General features: G+C 43.6%; 1 protein-coding gene across 1 annotated transcript; it reads right to left on the bottom strand.

Annotated features, from left to right (window-relative positions):
• Positions 1 to 10101: 10101 nt before the first annotated feature.
• LOC113407025 (brorin-like) lies at positions 10102 to 21834 on the bottom strand. Its single transcript, XM_029912072.1, has 3 exons — positions 21112 to 21834; positions 12810 to 12939; positions 10102 to 10181 (listed from the first exon to the last, which is right to left on the bottom strand). Exons 1-3 carry the CDS (start codon positions 21832 to 21834, stop codon positions 10102 to 10104), a joined length of 933 nt encoding a protein of 310 aa, XP_029767932.1.
• Between the last annotated feature and the right edge of the window lie 242 nt (positions 21835 to 22076).

Genomic DNA, 22076 nt, shown 5'->3' with positions numbered 1-22076 from the left:
TTTTTTTTTTTTTTTTTTTGGTTTTGGCTGCTTGGGGCGGCCAAAACCCTGGAGCCGGCCCTGGCTGCTATTCAAGTGATGTGTTGAAATAAGGTCTCTCTCACATTCCAGCATCTTTTTCTGTTTAAGCACACCGTGAAGTCATAGGGCTCCATTTGTGACATAGAAAGGTGCCATGAAAATGATTGTGATGCTGCAGAATAAAGCCTTATGACTTCACTGTAGTGAAACAGAAAATAGTTTGTGTGGTGGGGGGAAACTTAGCCTGGGCAGAAATAACTAATAAGAGAATATGGCAAAGACAGTTCTGGAAAACCTATGAGGAAACTGCTTTTTATGTTTTAATAGAATATTTTACATTCCCCTCCTCCCATTCAACTATAAAAGTTCCACTTTAAATATTAAACACTACTGTAGCTGTTCCAATTGTCCTTGTATGCATGAACAGAAATAACATCTTGTCTATCCTTAGGGCCATATACTGCTGTCTATCCACAACAGAACCCCTACTGAAATCAATTTGGCTTCCCAGTGTCAAAAAATTTTACTTTCTTCATCTCTGTTATGCATTTGAGCCCAAAGTGATTGGATAATTTGGCTAAGTTCTAGATAAGTTTCCAAACTTTGTGGTCCTTATCCAAACTGATTCATTTGAAGTTTGCCAATCGATTTCCCTGTAAATGAATATGTGACATTGCACCCAGTGGTGAGCTGGAGCCGGCTGGCACCTGTTCTCAAGAACTGGTTGCTAAATTTAGAAGCCGGTGTAGAACCAGTTCCTAAAGGGGCGGGCAGGTGGGCAAACGCCAGTCTGCGGGCCACATCCAGCCCGCGGGACCGTCCTGTCTAGCCCGCCTGAGCTCCCAGCTGGGGAGGCTCCCCCGGCCCCTCCCCCGCTTCCCCCTCCCCTCGCAGAGCCGCAGAGGCACCAGGGCAGCAGAGGCAGCTGGAGCCCCAGCCCTTTAAATAGCCCCTGGAGCGCCCCGCTACCCCAGGGCTCCGGGAGCTATTTAAAGGGCCGGGGCTCCTCTGCTTCTACTGCCCCAGCCCTTCAAATAGCCGCCGGAGCCCTGGGGTAGTAGCAGGGCTGTGGCAGCTATTTAAAGGGCCGGGGTGGTAGAAGCAGCGGGAGCAACAGACTTTTTAAATAGCCACCAGATCCCCGCTGCCGCTACCCCAGGGCTCCAGTAGTGGGGCTCTTGTGGCAATTTAAAGGGCCTGGGGCTCCAGCCCCTGCTGGGAGCCCCAGGCCCTTTAAATTGCCCCCTGGGGAAGCTGGGCCACGCTGGTACGGGGGCGCACCGGCTTACTTTCACCTCTGGGTAAGGGGGTGGGGCTGCAAGCTCCAGCAGCTGCGCGGCATCCTTACACAGCAGCATGGTAAGGGGGCCGAGACGGGGTTGGGAGGAGGGGCTGGATAAGGGGTAGGGAGCGGTTGGAGGGGGCGGAGGTCGGGGGGAGGGCAGGCAGGGGACGGGGAATGGGGGGGGGGGGTTGGGTAGGCGTGGGAGTCCCGGGGGTCTGTTGGGGTGGTGGTGGATGGGGTTGGGGCAGTCAGGGGACAGGGAGTGGGCGAGTTGGGTAGGGGGTGGGATCCTGGGGGGCAGTTAGGGTGGAGGGTCTTGGGAGGTGGTGGTCAGGGGACAAGGAGGGGGGGGTGATGGGTTGCGGGTTCTGATGGGGGCAGGACGTGGGTTGGGGTCGGATGGGTGGGTGGCGGGGGGGAGACAGGCACGTGGGGCTTGTACTCACCACACGGTTCCCTACCGGGTCTTCGGCGGCGGGTCTTTCACTCGCTCCGGGTGAAGGACCTGCTGCCAAAATGCCACTGAAAACCCGGAGCGAGTGAAGACCCCCCCGCCGCCGAAGTGCCTCCGAGGACCCGGTAGGGAACCGGTTCTTAGGATTTTGGGAGCTCATCACTGGTTGCACCCCATAATGCTTTATAGAAATATGCTTATGAGTGTAAATATGACATAACTGGAATATGTTTTAAGCTAGATATGCCATGTAACATCTTTGCAAAGGTTATGATAGGATGAATATATTCATCGTATTTGTATGCATGTATGATTTTTATATCTGGAGTTATGAGTGTTGGCTCTATGCTTGTATTTAAAGTGTTTGTTGTAGGAAGCACCTAAAACAGATTTTGTCAACATAGTGTGAAGGGGTCATTCAAGTAATTGGGAATGCTTAACTAAAAATGGACTTTGGGAGACGCCAATCCACATCTGAGCTTTCCTGGGAACCTTCAAACTAACATGTAAACAATGGCATCAGCCTGCAAAAAGCTCAATCATTCATACACATGTGACTTGCCCAGGTGGCTAGAGACGCCATCTTGTGGCTGTGATGTTGCACAAGAGAGGATATAAAAGGCCCTGAAAGCCCCTCCATTTTGTGTTCAGCTGGCTCAAAAGATAACCTCTCCACCCCAAAGAGATGCCTGAAAGAAACTGGAACAAATGACAGTAACTACAGGGGTGTGAGTGATTGCTGGACCCAGATTAGGAAGGAGTCTAGTCTGTCAAAGAAGCTTATTGGAACATCTCTGAGGGTGATTTACACCTGCATTTGGCTTAGACTTGTGTATTTTATTTTATTTTGCTTGGTAACTTACTTCGTTCGGTCTGTTATTACTTGAAACCACTTAAATCCTACTTTTTATATTTAATAAAATCGTTTTTTACTTATTAATTAATCCAGAGCAAGTAATTAATTCCTGGGGGAGCAAACAGCTGTGCATCTCTCTCTATCAGTGTTATAGAGGGCAAACAATTTATGAGTTTATCCTCTATAAGCTTTATAGAGAGTAAAATGTATTTATTTGGGGTTTGGACCCCATTGGGAACTGGGTATCTGGGTGTTGGAGACAGGAGCACTTCTTAAGCTGTTTTCAGTTAAGCCTGCAGCTTTTGGGGGACGTGGTTCAGACCTGGGTCTGTGTTTTTAAGCAGGCAAGCATGTCTGGCACAACAAGGCAAGGTACTCAAGTCCGAAGCTGCCAGGGAAAACAGGCGCAGAAGTAGTCCCAGCACATCAGGTGGCAGTCCCAAGGGGGTTTCTGTGACCCAGCCTGTCATAGAATATAATGTAGTGTAGACTATAAATACACTGGCATAAGTTCCCTAAGAGACCTTATGGAGGACAGGACATGTAAAGGTCTGCTCTTCCATGCCATGCCCTCACTCCTCCCTCATGCTATGGAGATGATTGCTGATGCAGGAGGCAACAGAGCTGCCAGCCTCCATCAGCTATCTGCTGGCTGAGATCTAGGAGACCGGTATTAACTGCACTTTGTTTTGGATGCTGCCTTAGCTATAATAAGGAAGAAAATCTCTGGGGAGTCTTAGAAAGCAATGTCTTTGGATCTTACAATTTATCCTTTTTTCCCCTGCCTCCATTTGGGGTACTGATTTAATTGAAGTCCTACCAACACAGGCACCAGGCTCTCCATTAACTTAATTGGAGTAGCAACCTTTCAAGTGAGAGCCACATTTATGGAGATGCCTATTAGAGTACTTGTATTGACAATAAATGTGAAACAGACAACCAAGCTAATTCAATGATAAAAAGATAATTCACTTTGCAACATTGAAAAGACAAAAAACAAACCAGCCACAAGTAGTAACAAATGCCCATCCCTTTTCTAGTGAAAAGGGAATCCTATGCTAGTTATTCTGTTTTTTTAAATGGCTGAATTGTATTCCAGAAATGTGTCTGTTGGATTCTGATCTAATACTGCCAGAAATAAGGAGTAAGTCCACTGAAGTCAATGGAGTTACGGCAGTGTAAAAATAAAATGAGATAAAGAATCAGGTCCTTATACTTTAGTGTAGGCAGACTAATTTATCAGCTGCCTGAAGTGTCCCAGGCTTCTTTAATTAATCCAGTAAAACTTGGCATTATAGTAATCAATTTTATTGAACCGTTGGGGGTACAGTGCAGCTACATTCTTGTTGAATACCTGATAGCCAAAGCTGCAAATCTTTCAGATCTTGGCCAGCATGGTCTCTCAAGCCATGTCAGGGATCTTAACCATGATCAGCACTGAAGGTCTCAGCTGCTAAATGCTCCCTTCTTCCAGTCGCTACCTTCCAAACATGGGAGATTACATCTGTGCTTTCAGGAGACACGTTGACTCCCTTTCTACCAGCTGCTTTAACATCAAATATTATGATTTTTTGAGTTACTCTCTGCATAGCAAATATGCACATACTACCTACATTAGAGCAGATCTTACTGGTATGGAACCACTCCCACCTAATTCAAACCTCTATGATATTGTGAGATTTGATTATTTCAGAGTGGCAAATGCGTACAAGCTCCATACCCAATCCTGGCCTAACCCAAATATTCTCCCAAAGCTCCAACACCCTGCCATCTGTATTGGAAATTTTAATAGCCACCACACCATCTAGAGCAAGTCAGATCAAAATGGAGTTGATCTTTTGGACTGGGCCTCACTTCATTATCTTCACCTCATCCATGACCCAAAACAGTGGGCGTACTTTTCATTTTGAAAGGAAGATTACTCTCCTGAGCTCCATCAGCACATGCAATTATACACTTCAAGCTATAAACAGTGTATTGAAAAACTTCTCATGTAGACAACATCCTCTGATCCTCACCAAAGATAATGTACCCATGCCCATTGTGAGCTCCAATAAAAACCCTCGCTGGAACAATCAGAAAGCAAACTGGCCTAGCCTTTACACAGTTCACTGACTGCTTGTATCCCATTACTTGTATCCCACACACCATCTCTACTGAGAAAGCTCACGTGCAGCACACAAAAACAATTTATAAAGCTCCGTTGAGTCAATTCCAATACGCTGTTATAAGAGCTACATTCCCTGTATAGATGAGGAGCATGCAGAACCCCTCCAGCAAGTGGCGATCCAGACAGCTTTTAAACCGCTTGTATGCTTCTAGAAGAAAAAGATGAGAGCACGGCCCTGCACAACTAAACATGTCAAGATCCAGCTGCAAAGTCTGAGCACAAATCTGAAAACTTGGTACTGCTCAGAAGCTTCCACCAGAGCACCATTACCCATTTTCTCCAAACAGCATTGCTGCCCACCTGATAAATATTGCAAAAGCAACTTCTCCTTCAAAAAAGGTTGAAGGAGAGGTGAAGACAAAATGGCAGCAATACAAACAGTGTGTATATGAAACCAAATAAGACTTCTAGCCTTTCACTGAAGATGAAACAGAAAGGGTGATCAAAACAATGAAAATAGGTAAAATATTGTGAGTTTGACAATACCTCCCCCAAATTCCTGATGAAGTTGGGGGAAAAAACCTAGCAGATAATGGTTAAGCCATCTTTCTATCTAGAGTTATCCAGGAGAATAAGATACCTAACATTTGGCACAGCACAAAAGTAATACCCTTGCCAAAAACTCGAGAAAGATCACAGATTTCCAACAAGTTACTGCCCCATCTCTTTGCTAAACTCTGTACACAAATTACTTGGAAGTCTTATCCTTCAAAGAACCCCCCCTACTGTTGACGACTTCCTGAGTATACATCTAGCAGGTTTCAGACCAAATTGCACTCCCTGTGATCAAGAGCTGGCTCTCAACAACTATATCGAGAATGGCTTCCACACCAGGCAGAAGACAGGAGTAATTGCTAGATCTTACTGCTGCGTATGACACAGCCTGGCAAATGGGCCTACTTTACAAACGGTCATTGGTCCTACTCAAGTGGGTTGTCATGGCTGTGGACAGGCTGCCGGTTCCAAGTTTCACTCAGCCAGAAAAAAACCCATAAAAAATAAAAAAGCTGTTGGAGGCTCCAAAACAGGTTACACGAGGGCTCAATTCTAGCACCAACACTTCACAACCTTTTCACAAGTGACCTTCCCAACACCACTGCCAGGCATTTTATCTATGCAGACATCTGTCTGACAGTACAGGACTAGGATTTCAGACATCTAGAAGAAGTCCTGAATGCTGACATGAAAGAGAGGCTTGCTGTTGCAAAAGATGGATACTTAAACCTAGTATAAAAGACAGTTTCCATCTACGCTATACAAAGGCCAACAAACAGATCCCCGCTTCCTGAATAGACACAGGCTGGGCCACAACCCAAAGCCTGTGTATCTAGGTGTTACACTGAATCATACCTTGAATTTTAAGGAGCATCTTATCGAGACCTCATTGAAAACAAAGAAGAGAGAGACAGTCTGATCAGCAAACTAGCTGGTTCTTCCTGGGGAGCCAATGAGCAGACATTGAAAAACTCTGGGCTTGCCTTGTGCTATTTTGTAGCAGAATATCACCCCCCCGCCCCCGATGCAGTTCAACTCTTTTCACATAGGACTAGTCGATACTCAGCTGAACAAACCCATGAGTATAACAGGTACTCTGAGACCAATTAACTTGGCCTGGCTGCCAGTCCTGACCAACATCAACTCTCCTGATATTAGGCAACAAGTCACCATGGAGAATCTGCTCCTTAAGGTGCAAGACATGCCATATCTATCCCTGCTTAGAGATGTGTTTAATCCACCAAGCCACCTCCTCAGCTCAAGGCACTCCATTTGGACAATTCCCCTAAGGAACCTCAACATCCCCTCCAGGTTGCAAGAACAAGATTCAAACACAGCCAATGACTATCTTGTGACAGATCCAACAGTCCAGAACCCTGGTTTCGATTTTCCACACCACTTTTGGGTAAAGCACAATCACTTCAGATGTGGAGTGACCAGATGTGCTGCTGATGACCATAAGTGAGGCCTCTGTCACTCCCACCTTTGCAGTTGTGGCCAATTAGAAGATGTAGCTCACATACTTGCAGGCTACATCCAACGGCAAGGATTGCCTGGTTCCCTCATGGACTTGCACAACACCCTTCCCTCAGCTACTGAATGGCTAAGACACTTAAATTAACGTGCTTGATTTGACTGTGTACATAGATGCAATCATAATATATACAAAAACTGTCCAGACTCTCTGGCAACTCAGCTTTCCCTATAACTCCACAAGTCCCGTCCCAGCATGTGCAAGGTCCTGTGTAAAATCTGAGATAGATTCTTTGAGATTGGTCCATTATCTTGGTCAAGAATCTGCAGAGGATTTTCACAAGAAATTGCACTTCCCTGGTGTTATTTTTCCTTACCAATCAGTGTAAACTTGACCTACTTGAATTATTCATCGAAAGCTATGTATTTGCCATATTTAACCTTTACTCCCTACCTATAAGTTGTCTGAAAAGTATCCTGAATTTCCCTGTTTATTGTGTCTCAGTGACTTCCAGAAAAAATGTATTCAGTTTGTAAATAAAGAGGATTACTCTTCCTGCCCCCACAACTGCCAACCCTGGGCTCAGGCAGTCTAGTCCCATCTCGTAGGAGGTGATCTCTCTCTTTTTGCTTCACTATTTTTGTTAAAGGTTCAGATGACCAAATTATGCCTAGAGTTATTGACTGCCTTGCAAGTGGAACTTAGTACATTAATTCTTTTCACAAAGTGATCACTCTATATCTCACCTATCACTTCTCATCCTCAAAGGAAACCTGTACAACAATTTCAAAAGACGAGCCTGGGAGCTTAAATTCATAACCATGCTAGGACACTAAAAATTGTGGATTTATGGTTTATTACAACAATCTGTAACCCTCTAATGCCCCTTTTGGGCTATGACTATAGGGAGTTAATGGGCCACTTTACCTTGAATGGTCCCTTAGAATACGTTGTAACTACTTACACTAAAGTTTCTGTTCGACTTTGTATTTAGCTGTGACACTCTGAGTACCTTTCCCAGACCCAAAGAAGAGCTCGGTGTCGCTTGAAAGTTCATTTCTCTCACCAACAGAAACTGTTCCAATAAAAGATATTACCTCACCCACCATGCATTAATTCTGTTGATGCACAAGAAGGAAAAAACACAGCTCGCTCGCTCTCAGCCATGATGTCTCTGTAGGGCTAACAGAAACAAAAAGCAGCGAAACTTATTTTGGACACTAAACCAATAAGATAGAACTCAGTGCACACGGGGAGCAGAACCTTTGAGTAAGAAGGTACCATTTTTACATATTGTGATTGCTGTTCAGAGCAGAGCTGCTCTTTATGCCTTTTCCTTTCCATAAGAAAGAGCATTATTATTTACCTACATCCAAATGTTCCCAGATATCAAAATACCCAATTTCCTTCTTGACTAGTGGAGAGAGACTTAAAATAAGACGTTTATTCTTAGCTATTTAGCAGATTTTCCATTCTCTTTTCTCGTCACGTTCAATGCACCAGTTGTACTTGTGCGTATGTGAACAGTTAAATTTACCAAATGTAAAGTCACCTGTCTCTTATTTGATAGCGTGCCAAGATGGTGCTAGAGCATGGCAGGACTCCCCATCCCATGTGCAGCGTTCCATATTCCTGCAGGAGTACAGACAGGGCCGGTGCAAGGATATTTTGCGCCCTAGGCAAAACTTCCACCTTGTGCCCCCCACCCCCACCCTCACCTCCCCCCGGAGCATTGCTTATTATAAACTTTCAAAAATGAATACTGCATAATGTGGCATTGTTCATTAGAATACATACACATTCGGCTTGAAAATTTATTAATTTCATTATTTAATCTACATATTTAATGAAAATAAATGAATAACCTGACAGGGTGTGGGGCTGGCTGGCTTCAGGCAGGGGAGTGCGGCAGGGGTTGGCTGGAGACAGGGGGGGTGCAGGGCTGGCTGGCTGCGGGCAGGGCGGGGGGGTGCAGCAGGGGCTGGCTGGAGACGGGGTATGGGGCTGGCATCGGGCAGGGCAGGGGGTGCAGCAGGGGCTGGCCTCGGGCAGGGTGGCGGGTACCAGGGCTGTCCCTAGATATTCTGAGGCCCTACGCAGCCCCCCCCCCCCCACGAGGGGTGGGTGGTGCTCTAGGCCTCCGGGGGGGGGTGGGAGCGGGGGGGGCCCCAGGCTTCCGTGGGGGGGGGGGCATGGCTGGCTTGCAGGGCAGGGGGGAACCACCCCCCAGCACTCACCGGCAGCGCGGCTGGGGCCGGGTCTCTGAGTGCAGGCCTGGCCCTGCTGCAGAGCTCAGGGGAGTGGGGCTGGGGCGGGGCCCTGGGGAAGAGCCAGAGCAGCAGGGAGCAGCGCAGCGCCCCCGGCGGCCAGATGAGGAATGACATCACTTCCCGGCCAGCCAGAGCTTATCAAAGCCGCAGCGCCCCCTCGCACAGCGGCAGGAAGAGGGTTACACATTTAGCCGGCACCGGGTGAGCATCCCAGACATTTTGGGCACCGCTTTTTGGCGCCCTCAAATCTTGGCACCCTCGGCGGCCGCCTAGTTGTTGCACCGGCCCTGAGTACAGACTGAATTTGCTCATCTCCATGTAAGTCATGCTTTCACTAACCATTCTCCACACTCATTAGTCCCATACCTGTGTACATGGTCTTATTTGCAAAGGGCATGTCTCTGTCTCTTGTTGCACTGACAGTGAGCTCTCTAGCCAGGGAGGGTTGGGGAACTGCTGTGTATCACTAAGTGCCAGGAAAACCAAGGTAAGTTTGAGTTTGGATTTTGCTGTTTGCCACAAAAATCAGGAAATTTCCAGAACCTAAATCTAATCTTTTCCTCCTGTACTCACTTCAAGGACAGGGAATGAGAGCACAAGTCTCTTATGGAGAGGGTTGTGTGAAAGTAGCCTGCTCGCTCCTCTATGGCCTTCTGGGCTGTAGGGTACTCCATAATAGCTGCTTCCACATTCAGCTGGTGGTCTCTCTCCTCCCAGGTTGCAGGGATGGCCTTCCCCATGTGCTCAGCTAGGGCCTTCTGGGTCAGCGAGGTGATGTGATGACAATCATATTGTGAGCAACTTTGCAATGAAATATTGTGATGCATATCCACAGTGAATTTGTATCACCAGGCTTGCATATGACTGATGAGGCAGGGTAAGCTTTCCTAGCTGATCAGTTTGCCCAGACGTTAATTTAAAACATTCACCGATATTCCTTTTCTGCCTGCGAAGGCAAACAATTTCAAACTGTGCAGGTGCCATACTCCTAAACAGCTACATCCCTGCTTTGACAGCAAGGACCCTGATATTTTTAAAACCAAATTCCATACAGAGGAGCTTCTTTATGAACTTCTTCACTGAACCAGAAAAGCTAAGCCTCTCACGAACTGTCTTGTTTTTGTTATGTTTAATAGCATTTTTCCTTGTCTAAAACCTAAAAAGGAAAAATATTCTCAGTTTCTGATTGCTTCTGTTAATGTCAGAACAGCTCATTGGAAACCAACATCTCCAGCAATTTTTGTCTGAAATTATGTCAGTGTCGCCGGTCTCTACACTAGAATATACAAGGCACATGTGGTTACAATTACAGAGAAACATTCAGTGTTCAGGATCATAGGGCTCCCATCACCCTTTCTTACAGGAGGGGATAACTCGGTTAGAAACTCAGCCTGGTTCCTTATGTGCACTTTCTGAGCACCACCCTCTCTGAGGGGAGGGAGGCTTATGAGTACAGAGGTCTGCTCTCTTGGGGCAGGGTGTTCAATCCTCTAACAAAGTGTGTCAGGAAATCTGCTGGTCTCAGGGAATCCATTCAGAGAGCCAGATCCTGCCCCACTTCCTCCTCCTGGCTCATTCACAGTCAAGCTATCGTTGGTAGGTACCCACCACTTTGCACTACCGTTTTGTCTGAGGGGAAAAAAATCATCACGCGGGAGTTTTACTGCTGCTTAGAGCTGCGTTAATGCCTCCTGGGAAATCCATTGGAAAGGATGATGTGTATGTAGTGTATTGCTCTTCTAACCCAAACCCTCAGAGAGTATATTTACACAGCAGCTGGGAAGTGAGATTCCCAGCTTCGGGAGACACGTGTGTGCTGGCTCTGCTCATGCTAGTGCACTAAAAATAGCAGTGTACCTGAAGCGGCACGGGCAGCCACTTGGACTAGCTATCCAAGATCGATCCCACCCAACTCTCTGGGTACATACTCTGGCATATGCTGAGCCGCCGCCTGTGCCACTCCAGCCACTCTGCTTGAGCTAACGCATTAAAAATAGCGGAGCTAGTGCGTGTATGTCTATCCATGCTGGGAATCACATCTCCCAGCTGCTGTGTAGACTTACCCTGGGACAGGCTTCCTCCCTGCCACCACCAGTCTGTGCTAGGAGCTACAAACAATACAGCAGATACTGAAAGCAAATACCCCTATGGGCGTGTCTCCCGTCATTCCTAAACTAATGTGTCACACACTCAGGTCCTGTATCCTGTCTTGGACAGTGGTCAACACCTAGGAAGGAGCTCCTCGAGCCTTTCCCCGCTGCCAGAGTCCCCGCGGATGGAATCTTTCTGGGTGGAGGGAAAGACTCAGCAGTGGGACACCACACTGCTTAAACTAGCAGCGTAGATGGGGAGGCACTGCTTGGGTGAGTAGTGAGCCGTGTAGGGTACATACCCACAGGTTCAGATGCATCTTTGTGCTATTCACCTAAGCAGTGCCTCATCATCTACACTGCTATTTATACCCAGGCTAGGGGTGCATTCAGTCTATGCACTCTTAGCAGTGCCAAAAGAAGTGTGCAGTGTAGACGTAACTTAAGAGAGTTCTATAGTCTCTCTCCATCTAGCTTTTGCACAGTTTTCATTAGTTTGTTTTAGCTAATGTAATGGCCCTATATATTATACAGAAATAACATAGGACTGCAAAATTATCTGAATAATTTTAAATGCTTTTCTCATTTTAAATATAGTTTCATTTGATACTGCAGTATTCATTTTTATTAATAAGAAGTTATTTCTTTTTTATAAATGGTGAACTGGAGTATCTCATAATTTCTTCTTCTAAATAGATCAAGACTTTGATCTAATGCAAGCCTTGCTGGGAGTAGAGATTTTCTACCTACTTTAGTTACAAAGAATATTCAATTAAACATGGAAGTTTAATTCATTTAGTTATGAAAATTAAATGAGCTCAACAAAGGTACATTTGATTGCCTCAGGAGGAAAAAAAACCCTCTCTCCAAGGGAAGAAATATGAAGGTAAAATAAAAGTAAGTTCTACTTCTCAATAATGGAAAGTTGGTGTCAGGACCCCAATATTGCCACCAATCCTTAGGGAGCATCCTTAGACGATGCGCTGAACAGCTGCGCCTGACCAACAGCTCTAATGCTACAAGCCTACCGCAGCCACACCCCAGACCCCGATTGGATGGACAGGCAGCATTCTCACTGGGTGCCTGGACTATACAAAGGCCCCAACTGGAAGAGGAAGCTGACTGAGCAACAGGCCGTTGCCTGCTGCCTAGACTGCCTTGCTGTTCCTACTGACCCTATCTTGTTGCCCTGCTGTCTCGCCTGATCCTGCCTCCCTAAACAAACTGACCCAGCCCCTTGGATTGGATCCGCCAGCTACTGACCCCTGTGCAAACTCAGACCATTGCTCTGGACTGCCTGCAATACGGATTGACCAGCTGGCTACCCAACCACTCATGCACCATTGACTAGAACTCAGGACTGCTGCCTAACCTGCCTCAGCCACTGGGCATTACAGTTGGGAAGAATCAAGGGCCTAGACTTGATATGGCACACAAGTCACATCCACAATGAACATATGCAGAACACACAACCAGAGACTGGTGTTGATGCCACACATGATTCTCGGGCAACAAAATCTTTGTGGATCATTATAAAATCTATCCAGGTCAAGGAAAACATTCCCTTCAACACAACAGAGCTTTCTTATATTTCTGCACATTTGCTTGGACAATCAACTTTCATTCAAAGAAATTTGAGCAACTGGTAGCTCTCTGAGAAAGAAAACCATCTGGATGTTGCATTAGTTACCTACCATTTTTGCAGATGGGGCAGCATTGATCTGGCTCATACACTGGATCCACACATTCAGTCTGAGGACAAGCAGACACTGTGCACAGCACTTCACCATTGGCTTCGCAACGGCATCTCTCACATGGGGAAACCTGAAACACAAATCCATTCATTTTTTAATTCATCCATTCAATATTCTCTCCCAGGCAGCATAATGCCTTTCTTTGCCTCTGTCTCTTTTACATGCATCTTGTCTTCCACAGTTATTCAGACAAAAGTAGGGCTGCTGCAGTCTGAATTTAGGGCAGCAACCATGCTAGCCCCAGGCACTACTCTGAATCTTTGCTCCAAATTGAGCAAAGCAAAAGGTTCTGAGGAAGAGAGTCATGTGAGACTATTAAGTAATAGTTGGAAGACATTCCCCCTGGCTCCAAGGATTGATGTGGGGATAGTCTAGAGCTGGTCTTTTATTATACTAAAAGTAATTTTGATTTAAAATGGCTTTATGACTAAATTTTTCATTTTCTGATGAAAAAAATCAAAATCTCAATATTTTTCACAGAAAATTCAGACCAAAAAATGAAAAAAAAAAAAAAAATAAAAACCAACTGGTATTTTCTATAACTACCAATATTTGAAATTTACACGTAGGAAGATTTTGAGAGGAATAAAAATAAGGTCATGCTTTGTAACTTCTTCAAAACATGATTGGTTTAGAGGGGACAGTGGAAAAATGATAATTACTGAAACAAAAGTACTGTTTTTCTTAGGGCTTGACCCTACTCCCAGCGAAGTCAATGGGGAAACTCGCATTGATTTAAATGGAGCAGGAGCAAGCCCCTAATTAGGAACAGTTGGATATGCATGTGATTCTTATTTCCTGGATATGTAAAACACCCCCCACAATTTAACAGAATGCTCCCTTGTCCTGTTCCCCCCCCCCCCCCCCCCCCACACACACACATACCCCTCATCCTCATGTCTCTTAAGTGCACCTGAACCCTTCAGAAAAAAAACAGGGAGGGGCACAGGTGCACAAGGGCCATTTCATAATGCTGGTCTCTCCCCTCTGTTGAGGGTGTGATTACTACTGCTGTACCCCAAATGGCACTGGTACACACAGCAGATTTCAGGGAAGGAAATGTGTTAGAACACTGTTTCCAGTGACATCCTCCCCTCCCCCATGTTTAAGACCTGGACATCTTCCACACCCAACATTTCTAGAAATGAACTTGAGGTTCTGAAGTGCTCACATAAGGTTCTGCCTCCTTCTCTCCATGCCATTTAATTCCAGATTCCAGTGAAACAGAAGCACCAACACACTGTCAGACAGGCTGTTCTCACCAGATCTCTGTCGACACTCAGAGTGGAATTGCCAGAAATCTTAAGGAAGTCTGTGCTCACTAGAGGATCACTCAGGCTTGCACCTTTGGGGTCATCTTTGATTCCTCCCTCAAATAAGGTTCTCACTTACTCCACTAAAAATCCCCAAGAGCCAGACCTTCCACTCTACCTCAACTCTCATTTGTGTCAGCATTCTTTTATCTGGACTACAGAAACATCCTTCTCCCTTGCTTCCCTACTTCTTATTCAACCGGTCATATCCAATGTTATCTTCCATACTCACTGCTACTTCTGCCTGAATCCCTCCACATTTTCTGCTTCTCTCTCTCCTCTTCCTCACTTTCAAATCTCGGTACAGTGCTACCCATGGTTACATCAATGCCCTTGTCTCCTCCTAGACACCTATGTTCTATGCTCTGCCACCAATTTCTCCATTCACTAACCTCTTCCTCTCTTTTTGCTCATGTGTCAGACCCTCTTTTCATGCTCTCTCTCTCTCCACTTTGCCCTCCTCCCTTACATTTAATTTGGTTCCGTTAGACTTCCACAGCTAGCCGTCCTCTTCTAGTGCTCTTCCCTATAAAATATACTATAGCTTAAAAAAATCCTGTAGCTACAAAATGCACGTCTTTGTTATAAGCTCTTTGGGGCAAGGCCTCTGCCTTCAAATTGTTTATAAAGTGCCATGCACATCTATGGCACTATAGCTAGGGCCCTACCAAATTCATGGTCCATTTTGGTCAATTTCACAGTAATAGGATTTTAAAAATAGTAAATTTCATGACTTCAGCTATTTAAATCTGAAATTTCAGAGTGTTGTAATTGTAGGGGTTCTGACCCAAAAAGGAGTTGGGGGGCAGGTTGCAAGGTTATTGTGGTGAGGGTTGTGGTACTGCTATCCTTATTTCTGTGCTGCTGCTTGTGGTGATGCTGCCTTCAGAGCTGGGCAGCTGGAGAGGGGCGGCTGCTGCTGGCTGGGAGCCCAGCTCTGAAGGCAGAGCCACTGCCAGCAGCAGCGCAGAAGTAAGGATAGCATGGTATCATATTGCCACCTTTACTTCTGCACTGATGCCTGCAGAGCTGGACCCTCAGTCAGCAGTGGCCTCTCTCCGGCCGCCCAGCTCTGAAGGCAGCGCAGAAGTAAGGGTGGCAATACCATGACCCCCCCCCCTAAAATAACCTTGCAACCTTCCCCCCCCCCCACAACTCCCTTTTGGGTCAGGACCCCCCAATTTGAGAAACACTGGGCTCCCCTGTGAAATCTGTATAGTATAGGGTAAAAGCACACAAAAGACCAGATTTCATGGGGGGGCGGGGGAACGCGTTTTTCATGGCTGTGAATATGGTAGGGCCCTAGCTATAGCAGAAGAGGAAGAGGCTATTTCCAGACCAATGTATAGAATCAAGAGATTCAGGTATTTGACAAACTCTGGATGAGCATCTGAAATTATGGGTGTTTATCCAAGTGAAACCTGAATTCTGAATATTTTGAAGCTTACAGGTCACTACTGAGAAACCATTCTTCTGTAGTTATTTTTATCTGGAGATCTCTCTCCCACTTTACATGCTAAGATACAAAATATATGGTTTGCTTTTAAGATCTTAGATAAAACTTCATCAAGAAATCAAGTCTTCGGGTTAAATTCACCAAGAGTCTAAGTTGGCACAATTCCATAGACTTCACAATATTTGGGTACATTTAAATAAGTGGTGAATTTAGCCCTGTTCTCTCTGACAGCTTGACAAGATCAACAGCAAGAAGAGGGTATACTCATTTAAGTATTCCATATACTATGGTACAGCCAGCTTTTATATCACTTTTTATATCCTTGTATCTGATGCAATGAAGCAGCAATCAAGATTGAAAAAAAGATATGTTAGGAAGAACATTTATTCAGACTTATAAAATTAAAACATCTTTTAATTCAGCAGCTTATTTACTGGAATTTCAACTTTGACAGAACCATTTGCCTTCAACAAAGCATAGACTGCCCAGAACATGAAGCCATTTAACAAAATATTAACGGCACTGTGGAAAGAAACAATCCTGATTTAAAGTCTGAACATATGTAAGTGTTCATAAAGATGTATTTCCCTCAAATATAATGTGCTTTTGAAGATCATACCTTTCAGAAACCAAACGCTCTAGATAAACAGATGTCCAAGTAGTAGGTCATGAACACTTTTTTGCATGTAATATATAGCAGGTTATTGCAAAGAAATATTTACAATGATCCTTTAATAAGCACTGTCATCCCTCAGACATTGTTTTGTTCTGTTTTTTTCCGTTTTTTTCCCTCGGATGAGATGTATATTCTTCCCTGGATACACCACCACATATATTTCCTACATCTACAATGTGATCTATGGTACACATTTCACTGCAACTTGCTAATTAGAAGCACCTTGCACTTTGGTGATCAGGAAGAGATTTAGTACAGAGACAAATTCTCATTTCAGTTACACCAAATGTAAATCTGGAGGAAATCCACTGACCTCAGTGTAGTATCTCCACACTTACACAGTGTAACCAGGATAAGAATCTGATGCTAAGGCATCCTGTTTTTCCAGCCACAACAGTTTCTTCACTTTGGCCTTCATTGGGCAAACATTCACGTTGGTGAGCACTTGCAGAGTCTGTTGTAGTCTATGGGATAACTCTTACTCATACAAGCTCTCCAACATGAATAAAAGAGTTGTACAATGTAGTCCTTTAAGAAAGCAGTAAAATGAGCACATAAGTATTTCTTTCTATTCTGTTTTGTAATATTTTCAAGAGTAGGAGTCAAGTACATTTTCAGTAGAAGTGAAGCAGTATAGTTGTTAAAGCAGCATTAGCTCTGTCCCTTATAGAAATGCCCAGGGAGCCCTTATTTGCATATCTTTGGACCAAATGTTGCTGCTTCTTTTTTCAATTTAGGCAAGATGTGGTTAAAACTATAGAAAGCCAATGCCTGAAAGAGGCCAAAAAAGTAATATTAATAAGGATCAATGTATAAGAGATAGTCTAGCAAGGAAATGCCTTGGTATGACACCATGTAATTAGCAGGGAATCATAAGTCAGAATTGGAGAAGGCCCATTTGTGCCGCTTCCATTTTCCTCTCCCCTCTAACGGATGAACTCTTACTTCAGCATAGGTTCTAATGGCTGATGCGATGGGGCTGCCACCAATTCTTTTGGGACACTATTCCACAATCTAACAGATCATGCAGTTAATCGTAAAGCAATTTCAGAGTTAGGAATGAAGAATACTACATAAGTTCTAAGTATTAACTATATCACAACAGCAGATCTTCCTATGCTAACAGAGAAGAACCAATAAGAAGCAGATAAATCTGACCTAATTTTCCAGGCAGCCATAAAACCTATAGGAAATCGCAAGAAGTTGTCTTCTTGAGGGTTTAAAGGAAGATTATGAACAAGTGTATAAATGTTTTTCTGTGGCGCTACAGATGTAGTAGAAAAGTTTGCATACATAAGTATGCAAACAAGTGGATCAGTTAAGGGTTCCCCAATAGAAGAGCAAGAAAAATTCTAGCATAATACAGGCAGCAAGCCAGATCCACAGCTCTTTAATGTCATAGCTCAGTTGAAGTCAGTGGAGCTATGTCAATTAACACAAGTTGAGGATCTGGCCCAGCATGCATACCAAAGTACTTTGTTTTAGGCAATTTTTTTCTGGCCTTTGGGGAAAAAAACCCACCTGGCTTACAGAAAGTGGAAGTTCTCTATTTGTACTTTAACCAAGACAGGGATTAAATAACTCAAAGAAAAAAAATCCAGAAGTCTATATTTCATTCCTTACATCTCTGAAAACTCTAAGTAAAATAAATAAATAAATAAAATCCATAAAACTATATCCATTTACTCTTGGGTTGATATTTCTAGTAACATTTTCATTCCAGTTATACTCCCCAAGAGATCATGAACACGGTTAGGCTGACAAGCATTAATATATCAGTCTTCTTTATATTTCTCTGTGCCTTCAAAGCACCACAAATGCTTTGAAATCCATCTGGATTTGTCGTCTTCAAGAATTTCAAGCGAGTTGTTCATAAATTAAGTTCTTTGACAGGACAGAAGTTGTGATAAACAAAGCAAAATCTGTAACAGAAAAGTATCCAATTTGCCTCTGAGTAACAAAGCCCAGTAATGATCACAGGAATGCTTCTTTAAAATTTGAATACAAATAATAAAGAGAGATTCCAATACGATTCTATCTTCATTGAGGATTTCCATTTTAATCACAGTTGGGAAACTATGTTCTTTTGTAAGGTACTTTTGCTCCCAATCCCATTAAAAGTTCTCTCTAAGCTGAAACACTTGCCATACTGCAGCATGGCCCCACAAAAAGCTATACTGCAAGAGGTAGATGAAGACATCTTTATTAGGCTTCTGAGTTTGGGGGTTTTGTTTTTTCCAGTTTTGGTTTGCAATAAAATTTATTTTCCTTCCTAACACTAGTATATAACAGATACTACCACACACACAAATATAAGCAAAGTCTGTATGCAGAGATTGATGTATCTCCCTCCACTCCTAGTTTCACAGGAGCAGATTTTACCATGGCTTGGGGAGAGGGTTTTTTTTTTTTTTTCTCCCTGATTTTCTTTTTAAATAAAAACTTATGTCAAACTCCATTTATATACAATATATACATGCACACACACGTTTGTGTATGCATATACGTGAATCTGCATACACATTTTTATATATACACATAATTCATGTAATCATTTAAGGAGTCAATATGTTTTTCTTCATCAGAATATGTGACTCATTCCCATTAATGGAACATATGCATACAGAGAGAATAGACTTACCTGTTTACAAATACTTCCTTGACCTAAATCAAATGGTAGAGAGTGCTGTACTTAACATCCACAAGACAGTTGTGACTACAGTTATAAAAATGGATTCCAATACTGGGTGCAGTTATTTCCATCGGCAATTGTGCATGCATTTAGTGGTGATCTGATTGCACATGTAAGTTACTTCCCTTCAATCTTAATCAATTGCAATGGTATATGAAAATAACTGTGCCTACTGTTTTGCACCTATGATATTATAGGCTGAGTGGAGGCTCAGCTATGCAGTGTCAGTATGATAAAACATATAGGCTGCAATTAAAATGCTGTATAGCTTTAGTGATTTTCCTTAGCCACCCTGAACACACGCATATCCTTACTCATCCTACTTATTACTTATCCTAACAGAGAGCACGAATAATTGAAAAATGGCACTGTATTATGGGAACGTTTCATTAGAACTGCCAGAGTCAGAATGGGGTAAAACAAAGCTGAAAACACAGAAGAAATATAGTTCTGAAAAAGATCTATGGGCACTGTCCAGTATTACACTTCCAAAGCTATCAGGCATGATTGTTGTGTGACAGCAGTGAGCCCATGAGTTTTATTCTTCCACCACACGCAGAACTTAATGAAGTAACCTAACTGCATTTTAAGGCTACTCTACAGTCAGTAATGCAAGATTCTTACATTAAAGGAAGACATAGATGGGGTTGGAAAGCTGTGGATGAAGAACACATTAAAATTCTAACACTAAGCTGTTGAAACCTGGAGACAACATATGCAGGGAAGCACATTATTTTGACATTGCTTCTGAATGTACTGTGCTGAAACAGTAAGGATTTCAGAACCTGGCCATAAAAGGACCACCCATATTTTAAATTATTTCTTCACCTTTGAAAGGAATAAATTGCTGTGCCAAGACTCAAGACCTTAGGGAGGGAGGAGAGGAGATGAGCCTACTGTTTGCTGGCATATGCCTTGATCGGTGCTAGTGTTCTGAGCATAGCCATCTAGAGATGGCAGGGAGAAAGTGCTCTGTTCAGAGAATAAATCAGAATCGTTCTCTGGCTTTTTTAGAAGGTGAAAAAATATGGAAAGGCATTCAAAAGAAAAATAAGTTCCTAAGATTACACAAATACCACAGATGACACCAAAGAAGAGACAAGCAGTGTATTTATAACCTTCATAAAGACTAATTTTCTCTCTCAAATATATATAAGAGACAGGCATGAACTGCAAAATTCTGGGCTGGATTTCTAACTCCCTTTATTATCCCCAACTCCCAAAAGTTCAGGAGCATTCAGATCTGGGTTTTGGCTCAGGCCCCCCATCTAGCAGATGCACACTCCCAAATGTGCATGCACAACAGTACCTGTTTACAGAACTCAGCTATAATGAAAATCAATTTATAAGGGGCGGGGGGAAGTAACTGTACGATCAGGCCATAAGTCCAACACTGTTTCAATACACAAGATGCATTTGCAATGATAATGAACCTCCACCATTGTGAAGTTTCCTGTTTAAAAATAAAAAAAAAAGCTTCACTATAAAAGTATTCCACTAGATAGAAAAATTGACTATTTAAATAGTGCCATAATCTGTCCTCTGAACCATACTCTGATTAATACACCAAGGTCCATAATCATACCCACAGAAAATTATTATGTAACTGTGACATCCCAGTTTGAGCATACAAAAAAAAAAAAAAAAAAAGAGATGGATTAAAGGATGCATTACTGTCACTAACTGGCTATTAACAATGGAAATCAGCCCCAAATGGCAAATAGGTTTCACAAAGGATAAGTTTTACGGTTAGCATTGTAAAATAAGGGAACAGTAAATGTAATGCTGAAAATGCCATGGAAATCCTGTGGAAACTCTCAGGGCACATACATATTAATACTGAATGGCTTCGTTGTGATTTTTTTTACACTATAAATACAAAAGGCATTAATAAAGATCAGCTCCCTTATTTTTAAAATGTTATGATTTCACTGAACTGGAAAGGTCATGTTTAAAAGGAAAATTATACACTGCTGCAGGTGCAATATTAACAAGAAAGAAAAAAAATCCCTCTCTAAGAAACCATTTCAAGAACATAAGATCACAGAACAACCCTCACCATTTTTTTTAATCTTTTTTTTTTTTTTAAATAAAAAAGCCCTTACCATGAATTCTTCTAGTGTCTGGTAGGTCTTTCCTCTGAACTCACAGTAGTTCTTCCTCTCTTTGCACTGTGGGCAGCACTGACTGGTGTCTACATGAATACACCGTGGATGGAGTCTTGGGCACTCAGGTTGAATGCACAGAGGTCCCTCATCAGTGCAAAGACAGGGGCAAGCAGAGGGACCTGGAGTAAACTTCTCCCCAATAGCATAAACGAAGCCACTCTCATCCACACAGCCTTTCCCACGGTAATCTGGATAGGCATACTCCTCCGGAGGCTCAGGAGTAGTACTAGCAACAACTTCTGGGAGGGATGGTTCTTCAGCCGCCTGAGGTTCCTCTGGAACACCATCCCTTTGCTCCTGTGCTTGAACGTTCCCAGATTTACTGCTTGTTCCTTGACTATTCCAAACCTGTTTTTGCCTAGTCCAAGATTCTTTGTTTGAATAATTTCTGTTTCCTTTGCTCTTCCAATCTCTGGTGCCCTCTTCCCGCCCATTCCTTCCAAGTTCATTCATTTTCCCTGGGCCTGTCTGACTCTGACTGTCTGGCCTGGTTGATGTATGATCCCTCTTTTCCTGACTTGTTTTTATCTCCTGTTTGTCTGGAGCCTTGGCCAGTTTTTGCACAGGTATGGTGGAGCTACAGAGAGCAACCATGAGACAGCAGGTTACAAGAAGAGAACTAGAGAGAGCGCCAATTGCCATTGCAGTAGAGCTGGGCATCACCTACGGCATCCCAGAGGGACAAGAGATGCTGCATTCACATCAGAGGGAATGACTAAGTAAATCCACAGTCCCTAGGAAGAGAACAATTAGAAATACTTCAGCTCACACGTTTTTCACCGTGCATTTGTACCAATGCCACATCTCAAACAACATGCAACTTCGTTTGATAATTTATACAAAAGACAAACAAAGTTCTTGTGCTGCATCCCTCCTCCCCACACTTTGCCTGTATGTTGTTT

This window comes from Terrapene carolina, unplaced genomic scaffold (assembly GCF_002925995.2).
Source record: "Terrapene carolina triunguis isolate 2854851 unplaced genomic scaffold, T_m_triunguis-2.0 Scaffold180, whole genome shotgun sequence".
Lineage (NCBI taxonomy): Eukaryota > Metazoa > Chordata > Testudines > Emydidae > Terrapene > Terrapene triunguis.
Note: the sequence above shows the minus strand (reverse complement) of the source record. Positions and strands in the feature narration are given on the sequence as shown.